This window comes from Canis lupus, chromosome 1 (assembly GCF_011100685.1).
Source record: "Canis lupus familiaris isolate Mischka breed German Shepherd chromosome 1, alternate assembly UU_Cfam_GSD_1.0, whole genome shotgun sequence".
NCBI classification, from domain to species: Eukaryota; Metazoa; Chordata; class Mammalia; order Carnivora; family Canidae; genus Canis; species Canis lupus.
Window position 1 is genome coordinate 2,907,774 of NC_049222.1, and position 21,270 is coordinate 2,929,043.

General features: G+C 58.0%; 1 protein-coding gene across 4 annotated transcripts in view; it reads left to right on the plus strand.

Annotated features, from left to right (window-relative positions):
* MBP (myelin basic protein) overlaps window positions 1-17,529 on the plus strand; it is a 115,009-nt gene extending 97,480 nt beyond the window's left edge. For 2 of the 4 annotated variants that reach the window (XM_038525740.1, XM_038525742.1), the window contains 4 exons: window positions 5,308-5,415; window positions 7,550-7,585; window positions 11,071-11,178; window positions 16,020-17,529. In XM_038525740.1, the coding sequence (XP_038381668.1) occupies window positions 5,308-5,415; window positions 7,550-7,585; window positions 11,071-11,178; window positions 16,020-16,064 (297 nt within the window). In that variant the 3' untranslated portion in view covers window positions 16,065-17,529. Of the gene's footprint in view, window positions 1-5,307; window positions 5,416-7,549; window positions 7,586-7,966; window positions 8,000-11,070; window positions 11,179-16,019 lie in introns of all 4 variants that reach the window. The other 2 variants (XM_038525739.1, XM_038525741.1) reach the window with 2 other exon arrangements.
* The last annotated feature ends 3,741 nt before the right edge of the window (window positions 17,530-21,270 follow it).

Sequence of the window (21,270 nt, forward strand, 5' to 3'; positions counted from 1 at the left end):
TCGTCCCAGTTCATCCCAGTTGGTCCCAGCCACCCCGAAGAGGCCCCGGTGCCTCTCCACCTCCCACAAAGGAACGAGCTGCTGAGAATGGGGTGGACTCGGGCAAGGACACACCAATCTTGAGAAACACAGTAAAATGTTATAACCATTTTGCCTCTTTTTTTTTAATTCAACCTTAATGGACACAGAAGTGCATCATCAGAGAATAACTGTTTATCTTAAAAACTAAGTTTTGGGGCGCCGGCAGGTGTTCAGTGGGTTGAGCGTCCAACTCGATCTCTGCTCAGGCCTTGATCAAGCCCTGCATCGTGCCCCTTACTGGGCATGGAGACTACAGACAGAACAAAATACAACTAAAACTAAGTGCCAAAAATCCTTCCTTTGTCAGGAAACCCCAGCTCAGTGGGCTGCCTGGCAGGGGATGCCATCCACCCCAGGTGCTTGTGCAGCAGAGGTTGAGGACCAGGAGGGCCTCGGGGCAGAAATGAGATGCAGAGGGCTGCAGCAGGGGATGCCCCTCGGCCCCCACCTGGCCCCCGGTCTACAGGCCGATGGGTCACCCTCAGGCCCTCGGCCCTGACCCGCCTTCCCTCCTGCCAGCGTCCTCCCCATCTCTCCTGTCCCAGCACACGGGTCCCCTTACTCTCACTGGGGTATGAGAACAGGGTAAAAAGACCCACGTCCCATAAACTGTAAAATATAACAAATAACCAAAACCCCAGTATCTTTAAAGGGGTTCCTCAGGCCTGCTGGGGGCTCCTGCTGCTGCCAGGGCAGGCCCAGAGACTCCCCTGGAGGAGAGCTGGAGCAGGGCTTCAGCTTTTCCTCGCAGCCACCCCACACTCCTCGCCACCCAACAGCGTCCCTTCGAGCTGTTGAGGGAGAGTGGGGGTCCGGGTGTCTCTTCTGCCTGGTGTCAGAGGCCATGGAAACGTGGCCAGGCCTGCGCAGGCCAGGGATGCAGTACAGGAGCCGAAAGGTGGGAACAACTCCAAGTGTCCCTCAGAGGATGAACGGATACACAGAAGGTGGTGGAAGGTGGTGTGTCCATGCTCCAGAACCTCATCCAGCCGTACAAATCTGGGAAGGAAATCTTGGCATCTGCTACAACATGGATGAGCCGTGAGGGCCTGAAGCCGATGGAAAGGAGCCGGACACAGCAGGACAAGTCCTGAACCGCTCGCTCCTATGGAGTGCCTGGAGCAGTCCCACCCGGGAGACAGCAAGTCGATGGTGGGCGAGCTGCGCTCCTGCAAAAGCTCCTTAAGTGATCCACAAATAAATAGGTTAAAGATGCGGTCTAGATTCTGAGAAATGCCCTGAGACGTAAACCTCACTGGAGAGTTACTCTCACCCCTTGGCTGCTCCTCGGTGGCCTCGTGGGGCTGGTCTGCAGTGGAACGTTGTCCCAGGGCCTCTCCATCTGCGCTGCTCCCAGGTGAGCGGACGGACGCCCCAGCAGCCCACACCGCGTCCCCCGATCACACCGGCCCCGGTGTGAGGCCCGGGCCTCCCTGCTCCCCGCGGGGTGCTCTCATCGAGGCCACGGTACAAAGCAGATTTCTTGATGCCTTTGTCCACTTAGTACTTGCTGACCTGCACTGAGTCCCAGCGCCAGGAGCTCTGGGGGTCGTCGCATGGAGGTTATTCCTCTTTCCAGAAACATACTGAAATTAGCCAAAGAGGGAAGATGCTTCTGGGGGAAGGACAGTCTGATGCCGCATGAGGTGTTCCAGCCTCGAGGCGCCACACTGTTAGGAAAGTGGACACATTTGGAAGGTGGAGATGTTCCAAGCAAGGGCAACTGCGCGAGCCAGCGTCCAGAGAGGGATGGGAGACACCATATTGTCGACGGACGGCCGGACTCACGGACACAGGCCTCCCGCCGGGAAGTCCGGGTGATGACACCATGTCTCCATGGACACTCAGCTCCGTAAAGGCAGAGCCCGCTAGAGGCCGTGGGCCACTTGAGATATCAGCCTCCAGGGAGCCGGACTGGTTCTCGGTGTGCAATGGCCTGAATTGTAACACATGTGGCCTTTGGTGTAGCTGCCACCACCGGAGGACGCTTCACCGCAGAGCCATCCCCCTACCACGTTCCGGTTGCACGCCCACCACAGGCTCCCCTTGCCCATCCCCACGCCCTGGCGACCGCCGCTCTGCTCGCCCTCACTATGCTTTAATCGTCAGGAAAACGTCCCATGAGTGAGATGGCACGGTAGGAAACTTCAGTGCAGCATCCTTTGGAGATGCCTCTGCATCGTTGTCTGTGTCAAAAGTTTGTTCCGTCCTATTGCTGAGCCATATTCCGCTGTACGGGCACATGGTTTCTTTTATCTCTTCTCCCACGGTGAATGTTTGGGTTGTTGACCAATTTCGTGATTAGGAATTGGGCTCCTGACAAACCTTCACAGACAGGTGTTTTTTTCCCTTTTCTTTTCTTTTCCTTTTTAAGGGAATATTTATAAAAAATAAATATTTTATTTATTTATTCATGAGAGACACAGAGAGAGAGAGAGACAGAGAGAGAAGCAGGCTCCATCCAACGAGCCCAATGCGAGACTCGATCCCGGGATCCCAGGATCACACCCTGGGCCAAAGGCAGTGCTAAACCGCTGAGCCATCCAGGGATCCCCAAACAGAAGTTTTCATTTAAGATTTAAATTACTTTTTTCTTCAAAGAATTGGTGACCAATATATTCATTACAAAAAAAGGACTTTCAAAAATATCTTTTTTCTTTTACGATTCAAAGCAGGAAGTAGGATCCCAGGGTCCTATGGAAAGTAGACAGCTAACAAAGAAACCACTGAAGTGTTTTGCAGAGTGTACCATGTTGCATTCCCACCTGCGACGCAAGAGAGTTCCTGGTGGTGCACATCCTCACCAATACTTAGTATTGTCAGTATTTTTAGTTTTATCCATTGTAATGTGTGTGTAGTGGTATCTTCCTGGGGCTTTGTGTTGCATTTTCCTACTGGCTAATGATGTTGGGCATCTTTTCATGTGCATGTTGGCCCCCGGCCTGACCTGTTTCATGCAGCATTGATTCCGTGTTTGGTCCGTTATTTTTAACTGGGTTTTTAAAAAATATTTTATTTACTATTTATTTGAGAGATAGAGCACACAATCAGGGAGACGGAGAGGGAGAAGCAGACTCTTAGCTGAACAGGGACTCGGGGTCAGATCCTAGAGACCCCAGGACAACCTGGGGATCATGACCCGAGCTGAAGGCATGACACTTAACTGACCGACCACCCAGCTGCCCCATAACTGGGTTGTTTTTTATTAACTATTGAGTTTTGAGAGCTTTTCACACATTCTGTGAATGCACTGGATTTCGAGCTCATTTCATCATTTCAGACCATTAGCATGACATCTCATAAATAACCACCTGGTAGACGTATCAGACACTTAGGAGGTATTTGTCTTAAAGTAAGTAATTTAAATCATTTCCTGGCTCATCTATTTTGCTTCTTAGTCCTTAATCCTTATGCTCACTCCTTCACCGGAGGAAAGCATACAAGGCTGGTGCGCTGATTGAAGGGGATTGGCCAGTGAAGCCCGACAGTTGGAAATTCAGTGAAAGACAAGAATGTGGAGGAAAAAGCAGATTATGCAGGTCCCTGCAGCATCGGCAGTGAGTGAGTGACAAGGAGGCTCGGGGGTTCCCCAGTAACGGAACCCCTGGCTCCCTCCCACCACCCACCGGTCCAGGCAGCAGCACTTGAAGGGTGAGCTGGGCACAGAAAGTCCCACGGAAGCAGGAGCCGAGTTGCACCGAGGCTGGCAGGGCACAGGTGACCTCATCCCCAACACAGGGAGGGGCCACGCCACTCAGGGCAAACATGTGGCAAGTAGTATAGACCTGAGTGGGCAGTGGGTTCTCCGTGGGCTGTCAGCTGGAGCAATGGCATCCATTTGGTGAAACAGAAGCAGCAGTGGTTGGTGGTTGGTGGCTGGTGGCCAGTGGCCGGTGGTCAGTGGCCAGAGGGAAGAAGGAAGAGGTCACCCACGTTTGCACATGTGTCTGGACTCAGAGAAGGAGCTCACCCAGCTTTGGTTTTAATGTCGGTCGCAGAGAGGGGAACGGATACACTGATGTGTGTCAAAGACAGAAAATTCGTTCATCAAAGCAACAGTGATGGCTGGGTCTCGGGCCTGGGGGTTTGAGGCAGGACCGTGGGCATTTGGGGACAGCCATAAATGCCACCCACTGGGTGCAAGACACCTGTCACTCCAACCACAGTCCAGCCGAGGCTGGAGCTATCTCAGGTGACGTGAGGCCCACCGAAGGCGCTCACCTCTGCAGAAGCACCCTTCAGACTTCTTGGTGGCCAAGTGTCTCCTGAAGAAGGGCTTCCTCTGGCACAACACGCACAGAGCTGCTAGTGGACAGGAACCAGGGAGGGCCGTCAGTGCAGGTGACTGATCCGCTCTAACAGAAAGGGCCCTCTGACCTTCGGGAACCTTGACTCACATTCCTGCCCGCTTGTGTCACTGGGCGAGCAGGAGGAAAGCCCCAGGGTCAGCTCCACAAGCTCTCACCAGGCCCTGGTGCCTTTGCTTGGAAGGCTCTTCGGAGTGGACCCCATCTCCATGGAGGCTGCTCGGGGTGCCTGTCCCCAGTGGTCAGACTCCTGTGTGGGTGACAGTTGGCCCACGGGGGTGGAGGCCATGGAGGCCGCTGCTCTGTGAACCTCACTCTTGCCCACCACGTTCCATGTCATCTCCACAGCTGGGAGGCGCCAGGCCCCAAACCCCTCCCCCGTCCTTCCCCCCTGCTCACGATGTGGGAGTGGTCATCCCAACTGGGCAGACACCACTGCCACTGTGACCTGGGATGCTGATTTTGAGACACAGAGGCTAGCTCACGTGTTGAACCCTCCAAAGCTCATGGCAGGTTTTTTTGGACTTTTTTTTGCTATTATGTTTTACATGTAATTCCTAAGTATTTTCCTTCATTCACAGCAGAAGCTCAGGAAAATAACAGCTTTCTCTCACTGCTTACTGACCCTGCGCCCGGCTTAGGTGGGCTCACCCTTGAATTCCCTTCTCTCCCCCTGTGCTGTTGCTTACGGGACTTGGAAGCAGCCCGATGCTGGCTCCAGGGTGGAGATGCTTCCAATGCATCGCAGCTTCACCCCCAGATGTGCTGCCCCAGGAATGTCCTGAGTCATGTCCGCCATGTCCCAGCATAAATCCTGATCCAAAAGAATCCAGATCCCCAGGACAGAAGACAGGCAGCTTCCCCAGGGAGGCCAGAGCAGAGGATAGGAGGCCTAAGGTCATCGCGCCCTCTCTTCCAGGATGGACATCACGCAGCGAGAACTGCCCACTATGGCTCCCTGCCCCAGAAGTCCCAGCATGGCCGGCCCCAAGACGAAAACCCCGTAGTGCATTTCTTCAAGAACATTGTAAGTGCTCCCATCCCCCTGTGAGCACCGGGCAGCAGGGAGAATCAAGACTGCAGGGGTCAGGGGCTGCCTGGCCACTGCCTCATCCACTGGGGAGCTAAGTCTATCCCCATGACCCTGTCTCTATCCACAAGGGGGCCTGAGTCTATCCCCAGATGACCCTGAACACTAACGATGAGGGACCTGAATCTATCCCCAGATGACCCTGAGCTCTAATCTATGGGGACCTGAGTCTATCCTCAGATGACCCTGAGCTCTAACCATGAGGGACCTGAGTCTATCCCCAGGTGATCCTGAACTCTAATCTATGGGGACCTGAGTCTATCCCCAGATGACCCTGAACACTAACAATGAGGGACCTGAATCTATCTCCAGATGACCCTGAGCTCTAATCCATGGGGAGCTAAGTCTATCCCCAGATGACCCTGAGTCTAATCCATGGGGACCTGAGTCTATCCCCAGATGATCCTGACTCTAACCCATGAAGGACCTGAGTCTAAGGATTGTCAAAGACAGAAGATTCATTCATTGAAGCAACAGTGATGGCTGGGTCTCAGGCCTGGGGGTTTGAGGCAGGACTGTGGGCATTTGGGGACAGCCATAAATGCCACCCATCTGTGGGAGCCGGGTGCAAGGCACCTGTCACTCCAACCACAGCCCAGCCGAGGCTGGAGCTACCTCAGGTGACATGAGGCCCACCGAAGGCCCTCATCTCTGCAGAAGTACCCTTCAGACTTCTTGGTGGCCAAGTGTCTCCTGAAGAAGGGGACACTTCTTGTTCCTCTGGCACAACACGCACAGAACTGCTGTTAGGAGTCAGGGAGGGACCTGAGTCTATCCCCAGATGATCCTGAGCACTAACCATGAGGGACCTGAATCTATCCCCAGATGATCCTGAGCTCTAATCCACGGGGACCTGTGTCTATCCCAGATGATCTGACTCTCACCCATGAGGGACCTGAGTCTATCCCAGATGATCCTGACTCTAGGCAATGGGGAGCTGAGTCTATCCCCAGATGATCCTGAGCTCTAACCCATGAGGGACCTGAGTCTGTCCCCAGATGACCCTGACTCTAACCCATGAGGGACCTAAGTCTGTCCCCAGATGACCCTGAGCTCTAATCAGTGAGGACCTGAGTCTATCCCCAACGATGCGTCCCTCCTGCTCAGGGTGAGGTTGGTCATGGGAGCTCAACTCTAGCACCTGGTCACAAGGTCCACACTGCATCTGCCACTTGCTGAATTTTATGTTCTAGCAAAGAACTCACTCCTTTGAGACTAAAGTACTATGAGGTGCTTAGTTTAAAAATGCAGGCTTTGCAAAACTATGGATACAAAAACATCAAAGAGATAAAAAGTTTAGTGGTTGTCAGAGTTTAGGGGCAGAGGAGATGAAAGGCAGAGCACAGAGGGATTTTCAGTCAGGGAAGGACTCTGCGATACTGAGCTGGTGGACACATGTCATTGCACATGTGTCCAAACCCACAGAACGCACAACGTGAGAGGGAACCTTACCGTGCATGATGAGCTTCACCTAATACACCCATGTTGGTTTGGGTTCATGGTCTGTAACAGAGGAGCCAGGCTGATGCCAGGCTGTAGTAAGTAGGGAACAGTGTGCAGGACGAGAGCATGCATGGGGACTCTCTCATTTTCAGGCATTTTTTCTAGAAACCTAAAACTGCTCTAAAAAATAAGGATTTAAAGCAAAAGCAGGACCACAAGCTTCCGATCATAAGCTTTTTGTGCAGCAGGCATTTCAGACAGTATACTCCATGCTGATAAATGAGTTTTAGGAGCCACAGACCTGAGAGTGTCAGGGGGCACTTTACCTCCGACCCCTAGTGAGGGCCATGGCCCCATCCATGTACAGGGTGTGCCCAGAACCCCCGGAAGGAAGCAGTTCCTCCTTATGGGGCCTGCTGATGTGTCCCTTCTCCGAAATGCTTTCTGAGTGTTCTGGAAACTCTGCCTGGTACTGGATCATCAGGGCCTATATTCTCACTGAACGAGGACAGGAATGGGGAGGCTGGGTGGAGAGGGGTGATCCTTGGGCCCTCGGGTTCCCAGTAGATGGAGCAGGGAGGTGAGGGCACGAGTCCATGAGCTCACCTGTCTCTGTGTGTCTTTGTAGGTGACACCACGCACACCTCCTCCATCGCAAGGAAAGGTAAGACCTCTGAACGTTGTTACTGATGGTCCTTCCATTTGTAGCACTTCCCTGAAATCCCTAAATATACCAAAAGAAGGGCTGGCCTCGCAGCAACCTGACCTGGTCCCAAAATGTTTGCTACGTGGACCCCAAGTAGAACAGGCTAAGAAACGCACCCGAGCAGACAGCGCTGCTGGCTCCCGGCTGGCTCTCCTCTGGACCCTGGTCCCAAATCCTCCCCGAGCCGCCCCCGTGGCCACCGCCAGCCCTGGGACATAGCCAACGTGAACACCCTTCACCGTCTCAGCACGATCCTGATCACTGTTTCTTGTTTATTAAAAGGCTTTTTTCCTCCTGCCTTGATCACAATGTCACTGTTTCTCTCTCTTTCTCACACAGGGGCGAGGACTGTCCCTCAGCAGATTTAGCTGGGTAGGTGACACTCCCGTGTCTACGCGGCTCCCTCTCCCTTCTGCTCTTCACAGCTGCCCAGCTTCCATGCTCTGCCCCGTTGGGCCACCTGATGGTCCCATTTCATCCCCGTCAAGCCTGCTTGCCCACGCCATCAGAGGCCGCCTTCCCGTCTTGGGAGGACCCGGGGGCCACTGCTCCTGACCCTGCAGCAGGGCACAGGCGCCTGCCTCCATGCCCAGGAAGGGGCCTCTCCATGCTCAAGAATATTCCTGACTTCCTTCCTATGCAAGAGCTGGAGGGAAGTCCCCATGGCACAGTCAGCGGGAGGCCCTGTGGCCAGTGGACCCACCAAATAACCAGCCCTGCCCCAGGTTGACACTTGGTTGAGGAAACACAATGCCACCAGCATGTGGGAAGGATGTTGCCCTCAGTCACATGATCCAAGGAGGCTCCAAGCTCTGGGGTTTGACGATGGTGTAGTGAAAACCACAGCTTAGATATCAGGCCATCCAGGAAAGCCTCTTGAGGAATTTCAGGCTTTTGAAAACCGAGGGCGAAGTGTCCATCCAGGTTTTAAATGGGCAGCTTGTCCACTTTCTAGACACCAGTGACATTTGGTGTCTGAACCAGTCTAAAGGCCTATGGGTGTATCGTAACCAAACCCATCGGCTTCAGTTAGATGCTAGATGTGGTTCCTACTTCTCTAAAGCTGTCACTGCAGAGCAAAATGGAAGAGCAACCAGTGGCCTATAGGAACCCCGTGTGCCCTACGAGCACCTGACCCTGTGCAGAGCATGCACATACCTGGTGCTCAATTAACGAGCGCCATGTAAATGGATGGCTAGGGTTCAAAAGAAAGAGGAAGGAAGAAAGGGAGAGCAGTAGGGGGAGGGGCGGGAGGAGGGCAAGACCCACAGAGAAGAGCAGGGTGTTCCATGAAGCCCTTGGACGGCCCTGGTGCCTTCTTACAGGGAGTTTGCTGGAACACTCGATGCAAATGCATTTGAGCCTCTTCTGAAGCCCATGAATTTGCAAGAAAGTGCCAAGCATGTAGGAAACACGTGGGTGGGGCCTCACAGCCAGTTAATTCCTGACTTTCTGTGCCAGCAGGAGACAGATGACATGCAGGACGACCTCTCGTGCTGGCAACCCGGGTCTGCCTCTCTAGGCGTGCACTCTGGGGCACGAAGCAGCGTCGGCGGGGGACGCAGGCTGGGCGCCACCACCTCCTCCCCTCGAGCAGGGACGGCCCGCCCCCGCCGGCAGCTAACCGGAAAGACCTTGGCTTCCCTCTGCGTCTCCGTTTTGGGGCCAACTAATCTTTATTCTTTTTCTCTTTTTTTCCAAAGCAACATCCTTCTCTGCATCTCGTTTGTCTGTTTTCTCAAACCACAGGACTGTCTTTCTTCCTTGGAGCTTCTTAAAGTCCCTCTGCCCCCCACCCCCCCATCTTTTTCTAAACCATGTTGAACATTTATTTCTTGGCAAGTTCTAGGTTGTCCAAAGATAGGAGTGACCAAGAACTTGGAAGGAGGAAAAGTCAAGCAGATGATTTAATCTGAAAAACCTATCCTTGAATCTTGTTCTCAGAAGCTCCTGTTGTTGAGGAGAGCAGTAGAGACGGGAGGATTTCGCACGGTGTGCGAGCTGTGGTTTGTCCACATCACGTGTCTGCCTTCAGCACTGCACACGTCGGCCGTGGCCCGTCCCCCTCCCGCCCCTGTGTGCTGTCTGGAGCGCATCCGCGGAACCAGGGCAGCAGGGCTCCAGGGCAGCCCGGCCCCACCTGCCAGCCCCCCCACCCCCGATGCTGTGTCGCCAGCGCCTTCAGATAGGGCATGGACTGCACGGCGTCCCCAATCCCCACAGCCCAAAACAAACGTGTGGGCTTGAAATCACCGTAGGCTGAGGCCGGGGATTGGGGCTCCCCCCGAGGACGCGATTATTCGGTTGACTAGGTCGTTAGGAGCAGACCACAGAGAGCTCCCCACGCCGTGCTGGCAGGATCCGAAATCCCAGGCCCTGCACACTGAAGACGGCTCGCGGGGCAGAGGGACCTCACCCAAGGCCCCTACGGCCTGCTTGGCCCCCCCGAGGCGGAGCCCCCTGTCCTGCAAACGCTACCTTCTCTGCGTCTGCATGGCCTGATCCCCCGACGCCTCCCTCCCATCCACAGGAGATGCTCCCGTTTGCAAGTAAAGCATATTGGAAGATAGACTGGTCCTAGGGCGTGGGTGTCCCACATTCCCACAATCACCTGCCATCGCTCTGTGACACGCAGGAGATTTCCTCCTCCCACAAGTGTGAGGGCTCGGCCTCTCCTGTAACAACAGCAGGCACAGGCCTGGAGCATCCAGGAGCTTGCGGTCCCCTCCCCAACCACCCCGGAAGGAGGGGCCATTTTATCCCCATTTTATAGAAGAGGAACCTGAGGCTCAGAGTGTCTTGGCCGCCTGCCCGAGGTCCCACAGCCAGGGACCTGAGAGCCGGGACTCCATGCAGGCTGCTGGGTACCTGGGGCTGTTCCCTGGTGTGTGGCAGCAGGGACATGGCTTGCTGGCCGCCCCGATCCTGGGCCCCCAGGAGGGTCCCACAGCAGCTCTCAGGGCACCCACGCTGTGGCCATGGGAGCTGGCCGTGGACATCCCAGGGAAGCCTCCTCCAGGCCAGAGAATTTGAACCTTGTCTTTCTCCTTTGGAAACATACGGGCCTCAAAATTGTGCAAAGTGCAAAGCTTGCACCCTGTAGACGTGCAGCAGAGGGGGGATGAGAGGCATGTGTGTGAAAAAGCAGGCAGGGATCCCCACACAGGCGCCTGGCCCCCCGCAGCCACCCACCCGGGGAAGCTCCCCTCCGGGCCCAGAGCCGCCCCTGCGCCCTGGTCCTGCACCCCTGTGGGCACACGGCGTTCAGCTGCTCTTGCTCGACGCACCGCACTTCTCTTGGAGCTACCTGGCCAAGTGCATGAGTCTGGTCCTGCAGTGGGAGCCTCTGGGCGCATGTCTCGTGGAGCCTGGCCCTTGCCCCCACCCCACCCCACCCCAGAGGCCCACGGGTGCCACCCTGAGAGCTGTCTGGTCTCTTGCAGGGAGCCGAGGGCCAGAAGCCGGGATTTGGCTACGGAGGCCGCGCTCCAGCTCACAAGGGGCTCAAGGGCACCGACGCCCAGGGCACGCTTTCCAAAATCTTCAAACTGGTAATGTAACCCTTCTTAACATCCAGGGTACTCCGAGGTCACTGGTCGGGGCTGCTGGGGAGAGGCCTCCGGCCATCCCACACTGGGATCCCCGGGGTTCACCTGCCAGCCCACCTGGTTCGGGGACGTTCTTGGGGGCCCATTTGGCTGCCCTGCTCCAGGCTCCCTTGGGGAGCTCGAGGACACGCGAGGGGCCCCACACAAGGCTCCACCGTGCCCTGGGGGGGCCTGGGGTGGCCTTGGGCACAGGTGTGTGAGTTCCAGAGAAAGGAGCGGGAGCCAAGTCACTGGGCAGGCAGGCAGGGGTCCCAGAGGCCATGCGGGGGACACCTGGTGTCGACCCTGGGGTCCTAGACCCAGGCCACTAACCATCAGTGAGTGACCATGGCAGGGCCAGGCACCCAACAGGACTGGAGGAGACAGGACGCCCTCCAGCCTCAGCCTGGGCACCTAGAGAGCCCCACTGCCACCCATCCTCAGCTCTAAACAGCCCTAGGCGGGCTGCCAGGGGTTGGGAGGGGCCCATTCGGCCTCCGTTCATGCCCACCACCACCACCCTCGTGACCCCCAGAGCAGCTCACAGCAGTTTCCAGGGCTCACCCACGGCTCCGTGCTCAGGCATGAGGGATAGCGGCGGTGGCCAGCTGGCCTGCTGGAGGCTGGACATCCGAGAGCCTCGGGCATGACCTCCCGGCAGCCACATGCGGTGGGCAGAGGCCCGGATGAGCACAGTGACAGGCGCCACCCACCCTCCGCGGGTTGTCCCCAGCGCTAGGCTGGCTAGGAGCCCACACTGGCCGTGCCCACAGTCAGGGGCCAGAGGCTGTCCAGGCGCCCTGTCTGTCTGCGACCATGCGGTTCTGCTCATTCCACAGGCAGATGCCCTTGGAGGGCTGGGGATGTTCCCCCAGCTTCAGGAATCCACAGCCCCGTGAAGAGCATATTCTTGCATGAGGGACACAGAGTGGTTGGAATTGTGCCACCAGGAGGACACAGGGCAGAGTCTGGAGGGAGCACCTGCCTCCGGCTCCAGGGAGGGGGCCACACGAGGAGGCCTCGCTGGGCCGGGGACCGAAGAGCCGCCACACACCCAGGGAAAGCTCCCGGCTGGAGGAAGCCCAGGCCCTGAGGAGCCGGGCACAGGGGGACAGGGTTCCCCACACAGAGGGCCGCACCCCTCCCCAGGGCCCTGCCCCCCAGGGCCCCTGACTCCCCCGGCTTAGCTGTGCACAGTGAAAGGCCAGCCATGCATCTCTGGATGAGACCCGCACACATGGGGCTGGGGTTTCTGCAGCCACCCGTCCAGGGGCCTGGAGCAGAGCCGGGGGCCCAGCAGCAGCCAGCGCGCCAGGGCTCCCAGCTGGAGGGGACGGGGAGGACCCCACCCCAGCAGGAACGTATCACACCTTCCGTGCAGCCTGACTCAGGGCTTGGGGAGCGGTGCTCATCCCTGGGTGAGCACGGGGAGCAGGTGCCCGGGGGGCAGACGGTCTGGCAGCTCCACTGTGAGTCCATGTTCCCACATGCTCTCTCATTAGAACAGCCGAGCTACTGCTCCCACTTACTCTGAATCCACACGAGGCCGCCCATTTGCTGGCTCGACGTCCTGGGAGCCGACGCTAATAGTCCTAATAATTCACAAGGTGCCCCCCTCAGCTCGCATTCTGACCCAAAGAACTATAATCAGGAAGGCAGATGGCAGCGTGGAGGAGACAGGGTTCCTGCGTTACAGCAGGAAGGGCACACAGAGGGCGTAAACCCCACGATGCTCATGGCACGCTGTAGAGAAAACAAATCATGAAAGATTTCACTTTCCTCTTTCTTGGGTGAAAGGCTGGCATGGCCATCCCCAGAGGAAAGGCCTGGTGGCCCTGGTAAAATGGGAGGTCAGGCTGGTCTTAGTCCCCAGATGGCACCCCCACGCCCCGCTGCCCCGCGGCCAGCGGCCAGCGTCCAGGCACCGCAGACTCACCTGGATCCTTACTCCACGTGAAAGCTCCGTCACCCTGCATCATGGGGCCGGAGGTCACATTCTTGGGAAGGCATGCATTTCCATGGAAACTGCTCATTCTAGGTGCTCTGAGTGGTGGATGAGAGCGGGAGCACCTCTGCTCCACCTGTCCCTGGACCACCCGTGTGGTCACAGTGGGCAGTTTCACTTAATGTGAAAAGACTGTGCTGTGCAAGGCCTGGTGGCATCGCACCCTGAGACCCGGCCCCAGGCCACCCCGGTTGAGGCTGGCCCTCCGCCAGCCGGCCCGAGGCCTCTCGACCCCAATCACGGTGATACGAGGGCTCTCACCTGCGTGACTAGGCTTTCTAATTGGCTAACATGTCACAGTTTTACAGTTTGTGGGGGAATAATTGGGTCTGTAACCCAAAGAGTCATCACGCAGTCGTGCGTGTGGCGCATCCCGTGGTCGGGATGCACGGTGGGGTCAGCTCAGCGAGGACATGCGTGGGGAGCCCCCCACCCCAAGTGTAGATTCAGTGGGTGCAGGGCCCGCCTCCAGGTGCCGGGAAGGTCCCGCTATCCCAGACAGGGCTTCTGTGTGTGACATGCATGCTCATGTCATGTGAGACGTGCCGACTTGTTCCACGTCAGCTCAAAAGCAGGCAGGATCCCCTCCTCCATGTTAAATCCTAAAGCAAATCTGAGTAAGGAGACAAATTCTACCCCACGTCCAAGTCACCGAGGTCATCATGACACGTCTGCTGAATTCTGGGCCGTGGCCACGAGGAGCCCAGACCTGCACTCAGCATAGCAATGTCTCCCAAGCGGTCTCCTGCCTGTGACTCACCTGCGATGCCCAGACCACTCCTGGGCTCCCCCCAGGGCTTCCTGCACCAGAAAGGCCCGGTGGGAACCCGCTGTGTCCCTCTTGCCTGGGAGTCGCAGGTGTGTCCCATTGCAGGTGAGCAATCCCTGAGCTAGCTGGCATAGTGCCCGCCTGTCCCCTGAAGGAGTGGCCAGGTGACACGGCAACCCTGGGGAAGGTGCCTGTGGCCTCGGTGGTACAGACACAGGCCTGGCTCCCGGCCAGGGTCGGGTGCTCACAGGCGGAGCTGGCCGGCACAGCCCTGTCTTGGCCCAGGATGTTCATGGTGTGTAACCAACACAAGGGTACAAGGCCCATGTATCTTTAATAGGTTCGATATTTTCCTGAATTTCTGTTTGTACCAAGCAGTTTAGAAATTTTAAAGCTTCTGAGAGTTCAAGAGAAGCTTCGATCTGTCAAAGTAAAGTGAATTTTAATTCGTGTGGCTCTCATTAGATTTTACTATGAGAAGTGTCCACACACTGGCCAACCAGGGTCGTCGGGCTGGGTGAGTCCACCCGGTGCAGCTACAGTGGATGGAAAACAACCGCTGAGAGGCCACAGGGGCTGGAAAGAGGCGCGTGGGGACGTGGCGCCTCCCAGTGTTTAACGGGCACCATTCCCCTGGCCTTTCTGCCCCTGTTGGTTGGAAACTGGGTGGAGAGCCCTGCATTTCTCCCAGTCAGGGAACCGTATCGAGATATAATCAGTGTCTCATTTCCAATTGCACGGCTGAGGTAGTTTCCCACGGTGGTGCAGAGCAGGGCCTCCACCTTCCCGCAGCTCCCATCCCTACCCTACCCCAGATGCAGCTTCGGGCCAACCTCCTCCCGCCACGTGCTCCAGGTCAACCCGCTCAAAACGTGGGAGACCCACAGGGCAGAGGTGCTGGTGCGACCCCTGACTCTGCCCTGGGCCGACTGGCTTTGGGGAAGTGACTCGACATGTCGGCTCCTCCGACAGCAAAGCGGGGATGCCACGGATGCTAAGGATTCCCGCCTCCGGGACGGGCTTTCTCTTTCGATCACGGAGGTACTTGCTAGTTGTAGGTCCGATCATGGAAAATCAAACCCAATGCCCAGCATTGTTTTCCTTTCCGAGGGAGCCGTCAGGAAATTGAAATGCTGCCTCACAGGAGCTGTCCTGCAAAGGGGTGGTGGGGCCGTCGCCTGAGTCACCCTGGATGCGCTTCGTTCTCGGGAGCAGTGCATCTGCCGCTTTTCAGGACTAGATCACGCTTTACAGGGAGCCGCGCAGATGAAGTTCCCGGGAACTCGGAAGGCAGGGGAGACAGGTGCAGACTTGCTCTGGGCTCCTCAGAGGGCAGCACCCAGGTCGGCAGGCGAGGAGGGGGGCCCTCCCGTGGCGGGGCCGCTCCCCTAGGGCCCTGCAGGTCCTCCGGAGGCTGGGAGTCCGTGAATGTTCTCATTTAGGAAAATAAGATCCCACAGAGGAGTCGTCTGACGACACAGAGATTCCATTGGAAAACGTAGGACCCCAACAAATCACGACCATCACCCCCTCCGGTGACTGTGCCGCGAGGCTCTCTGGCTTTGGGCTGCGGGTACTGATGTTACTGTGTAGCGGGGCAGACGTAACTAGAGTAGGTCGCGTCGGCCCAGGGCACGCGGGTCACCCGGTGAATAGCGCATATTCCGTACGTATGTCACTTTCTGGGGCCCACAGGCCCAGGGAGATCCCTGACCCGATGACCTTTTCACTCACGACCTAAGAAGAAAGAGCCTAAAACTTGAATAAAAATACGAGTGCCAAAAGCAAGGGGCGTCCCCCCACCGTCCCCCTGAAGGATGTGCGGACTCACACTCCCTGTCGTGTCCTCAGAGCCGCCGCCGCGCACCTGTGCTCCCCCTCCACGACCGCCAGCTCTGCTCTTGACTTCAAATCGTGTCTGTGCAGGACACATGTCCATTCGCAGGGTCAAGACCCCCGAGCCCAGGTTCGAGGGCGTGGGGGCCGCGGCTGCCCCTGCAGATGGCCTGACTCTGTGTTTCCTTTCCTCAGGGAGGAAGAGATAGTCGTTCCGGGTCACCCATGGCTAGACGCTGAAGCCCGCCTCGTGGCCGCAGAACCCTGTCCTCAGCTTCTTAATATCACCGCCTTCGACGTTAACACCGCCCCGTACCTCCCCACCCGTAGCGAGCACCCTCCTGCCTAACGCCCGTCCAGTTGTGCCCGCAGCAGGGTCAGGCGCGCCCAGGCCCACCGGCGGTTTCCGGCCACGAGCTTCGATGGAGGAAACACAGACCGGGTATTCCACAGCCACGCTGAGCCTGGAGACGACGCGTCCCCGGGGCCTCAGCCCCCGGCAGCGCAGCCCCGGCCCGACGCGCGCCTCCGTCCTCCGACCGGCTTCGCTGAGCCGTATCCCTCGGCTTCGCAGGCGCTGCCGTGGCCCCGCCGCGGACACAGAGACGTGTGCAGGGCGCTGAGGACCGCCGGTCCAGGCTTACTTTGGTTTCTTGCCCCGCCCCTTGCTCACCCCTAACACACTCACTCTCCCTCCAGGCCGGGCGGTCGGCAGCGGCACAGGGGGCTTTCGGTATGTGAAGGGCGGGCGGGCAGCTGTGAAGAGTCCGTGTGGTGGGCGCGGAGGGGCGCCTGCGGGCGGTGCCCACCACACCGTAGCGGAATTCAGGCGTGGCAGAGAGGGGACAGGGAGGCGAGGTCGGGCTGGGCCACGGCCCCAGCGGGAAACAGGAGCTTCTCGGAAATTAGGCGACGGCAGAGCGGGAGCCTGGGTGGCCTCCACGAACCACCTGTTTCCCCCCAGAGCCCAGCAGGAGGGGCCAGGGAGACGCTTGTCTCAGAGCGGGACTGGAGGAGTTTTCTGGGTGGCCTCGCAGTGTCACCCTGTCACACATCCCACGGCAGTGCACATTGCAGATACTAACCCTTGGTGGACGGATGACCCGCCGTCCGCTGGCATCCTAGACGCCGACGTGTGTAGAGAACAGGCTTCGGAGCGCCTTCTTCCCGCCCCGCTGACCCAGAGGCAGGGGCCGGGCCTGGGCAGCCCTGGGAGCCGAGACAGGGGCTCCTCCGAATCGTGCCTTTTCTAACTGGAACTGACATTCCCTGCACTTCCCTCGTAACGTACTGATCCCCCCTTTTGATTTTAGCGTGTCTCTTAGAGGCCTTCCACGGAGCCCACACTGGCATCGTACCCCTTAGCACGAACACGAGGAGTAGCCTGCGTATCGACATAATCCCATCCTAATTCCGATGTCCAGTGTGGGTTTAATATAATGTCTATTAATCTATAGCCTCAATGATGAGAGGGTTACAGGGGAACAAGGAACAAGATTTCAGAAACAAAACCTCCAGTTGCGTCTCACACACACACACACACACACACACACACACACACTCTCTCTCTACATCCTTGAGCCAACCGTGGGCCGAGCAAGCTCCCCTCGCAGCTACACCCAGACAGCATGTGCTGTGACGGTGGCTCTCGTGGAGTACACACTGTTCTTGAATATTGAAATAAAATAATAAACTTTTAATGATATTTGTATGGGCGTCTTCTTTTGTCTCTGTTCTGGTGTGTAGGCCATGAACCCCGGCCAAGCAGAGGTTGTGTGTCCGGGTATCGCGTGTGCGGACTGTGCTTTTGCAGGGATGGGCGGCCCTTGCGTGCTGTCCCCTGATGGCTTCCGCGTTAATTAGAGGACATGGAATAGAGGTCACGGCTGGGCACTGACTGATTCACCAACTCACAGGGGAAAGAACCTCCGAGGTACTTTCAAACAATCTTTTAGACCATTTTCACATTTCATTATCTTAACCAGAGTAAACAGCTGCTGACGGGAGCTAAAGAAGCTCTGAGAAACTACATCTGCCATGCACAGAAAGCCACAACAAGGAGGGATTCGGAAATTTTGTGTGTCGTTGCCTTTGGTGACAAGAGTTCCGTTTCAAAAACGATAAACCAAATCGTTGTTTTGTCTGGCTTTTCCTGGCTCCCTGGGTCTCGGCAGCAGCTGGTGAGCGCTCCCGCGGGCAGGCCCCGCCGGCCTGGTGGGACCACACGAGGCTCTCATCGGGGAGCCCCAGCGCGGGGGGTGCCTGCCCTGCTGCGGGCGCCCGCCCTGCACTCCTCTGGGCCACCCAGACCCTTCCCACCGACCCAGGAATCTGGGAAATCACGCGGAGTCACGTCTTTATGACAGTGGTTGGTCAGCAGCCTCTTACTGTCACGGGTCCGGGAAGCACCTTAAATGTAAACCGCGTCAATCCTAGGGTCACACAGCGATTCTCACCGTCATGCACCCACCACTCGGACGCATATTTCGAGATCAAACAAGGCAGGACGGGAGCCCAGCTGGAAGGTGCCTTCTCCCCACCCGCGCAGGTCTGCACAGGGCCCCCAGAGGGGCACCCAGGCCCCAGGCCCCCTGAGCTTGGGGACCCCAGCCCCAGGCAGAGCCCAGAGATGTCACGAGGGGCACGTGAGCCACCGGAGGGACTCCCGGTCGGCACCAGAGCCCGTGCCCACGCTCTCTCCAGCCCCATGGGGCTGTGCCGCCCCCCAGGTGGGTGGACCCCGCGGCAGAGCACGCAGGTGGGGGGCAGGGGGTCTGGCGGAGGGTGCAGACCCGGAGTGCGGAGCCAGCGTGGATGGGAGACCAGGCGCCGCAGGACCCCGCTCCGAAGTCAGGGTGGGCCCCTGCCCTTGGGGTTGCGGGGAGGGCGAGGGGCCATTCTCTGGTGGAAGGACGGCCACGGCCCCCAGCTCCCGCGATCAGGGCGGGGCTGCGCCGGGGCGGGGGGCTCGGCTTCTCCCTCCTCCCAGAGAGGAAGGAGGACTCCAGGCCTTTTCGCACATCTTGTGTGTGGTTTCTCTGCTGTCAACAATCAACAGGGTGACAGAAGGCGGAGCTGGCCCCGCGCAGCCCTGAAGGCGGTGTCCTGGGAGGAGCCGCTCCCCCCGCCCCTCCCGTCCCCGCCCCTCCCGTCCCCCCGCCCCTCCCGTCCCCCACCAGTCCCCGCCCCCTCCCCCTCCCGTCCCCCAGGGTGCGGGGAGGACCCTCGCCCCCCAGGACGGCGAGCCCCGCCCACACCTGCCGCGCGACCCGCTCCCCGGAAAGCCCGGCGCCTGCGCGGGGAGGACTCGCACCCCGCTCCGGGGCCCAGCTCCCGCCTGCGTCCCCAGCCGCGGGCCCCCAGCTCGGCCTCCCGGGGACTCTTCTCCTGTAAGCGGGGCAGCGGGGCAGCGGGGCAGCGGGGCGCGGCGGAGGGCCGGGAGGCTCCCGGGCAACGTGGCTGTGGGGACCGGCCGCTCCCCCTCCGCGGGGGCGCCAGTGCGCGGCCCAGGCCAGCGGGTGTGGACTCGCCTGGCTCTTCCGGCTCAGGGCTCGGCTTCTCCACCCCAGGGAGGCGGGGCCCCCCGGGGCGCGGCTGGCTCTGGGCGCCCACAGGCCGGGACGGCGGGAGCGGCAGGAGCACCGTCCACTGCGCCCGCGGCGGGCAGGCGCTCGCAGAATCCAGCGCTCCCGGAATCAAGTGGGCATCGACGCGGATCCTGACAGGCTGCAGCACTTAAATAGGAGAGGAACCCGCAAGTCCCAACCGTGATGAGTGCAGGGACGAGGAAATGAGGGCCAGCAGGAGGCTCTCCCTCCAGGTGGATGGCCCGCCCTAGGGTAGGACTAGCGCAAGGAGACGCACCGCCCCAGGGTGCGCGCTCTCCGGGTCTTGCGCAGGCACCTGCCGCTGAGGGGAAGTGACCACACCCGGGACAGCGACGTTGGTGCCAGCAAGAGTGGGCCCATGGTAGGCGACGCGTTCATTAAGACACAAGATAGGAGCATCGTTTCTGCGATGTTCTGACCAAAGACACATCACAGAGAAGCCGGGGGACTGCCTGCTGCACAGCCCGCCGTGGTTTTCAGGAAAGTCAGTGACGGGCACAGCGGGCCACGAGAGCCGGGTGCTGCCACCCTGAGCAGACGCGGCTTGTATGAAGGGGAGACCGTCCACACTTCCACCAACACAGACGGGGTCTCTGGTGAAGAGTTACCCAAAGCCCTCCTTGTACCTGGCAACTCTTAGGTAAATTTGAAGCTGCTTCAGCAATACAGGATTATACAGAAAGGACAAGGACTTAGGGTTCTTGAGCTTGAGAAAGATTAACCTGGAGTCAGGGGACCTGCACTGTAAAGTGTCTCGGTGCAGATGGTGGGCGGTCATCCCCTTTACCCACAACTACAACATCACATCAAGATGAGCTGCTTTGTGTTAATTATAGGAATTTCTTCCCACAGAGCTTGGTTACCAGGGTGACCAATGATTACTTTGTTCTGATACCAAAGTAGTAGTATTCTTGACTGACCAAGAATAACACAATCAGGGAGACACCTGTTTATTGGCAGAGCGTGTGAAGCGGTGTGTGTGCTTACACACATTTTTCACTGTTTCTTAGGGACTAAAAAGCATTGAGGCTGTCAGGTAAAAGCTGCCCAGTGATAGGAAGAGCACTGTGGGTGGTGTGGAGGGAATCAGCCACTGACATTGGTAATAAAAATTCCCACTCACATCATAAGCTGAGCCAGGGGCATTTCAAGGAGCCCAAAGTAAACGGATGACATATGGCCAGCAACGGCCAAGCATCTGAGTTGCTCCCTGACCCACCGGCCCCCAAGAAGCCAGTTTCCTAGGCACTGGCAGAGGGCTCTGGGGGCACAGACAAGGGCGGCCCAAAGTGGGCCAGGCGATGCCCAGGGCACAGGGGTTGCAGGGGAGGAACCAGAGCACAGGGAACCCGAGGCTTTTATAAAAGGCAACAAACTGACCCTGCCTCAGAGGCAGACATGCCGTAATCATAGTGATCAGTCCACAAGCATTGCTTTGCTCTGGGGGAAGATGCTCTAACTCCTGCGGCCACATCGTCCACACACAGCCTTGAAAAGATCCTGGCAAAGGCAGAAAACCTGCTCTGCTTGAGACACCTAGAGAGAGCCACATCCCAATGTCCCAGCTTAGTCACTGAGAATACAAGTGGAAGGAAGGGATTTAATCAACTAATTCCATAGACAAGGGGTCAGGCCTAGAGAAGTTAGCCATCAGCACCAGGCTCCCCAGGCCCGAGGTGCCAGGTCACCCACCCCTGGCTTTGCTGGCACATGAGCTGCTTTGTAGACTCTGGCCTTCCTGTTTATGTATGAATACTCTTACATCATTAGAGCGCAAGCATGCCAGATAGGCTCATCTGGGAAAGCATCTTAAATGGTTGAGGCAATCCACTGTAAAA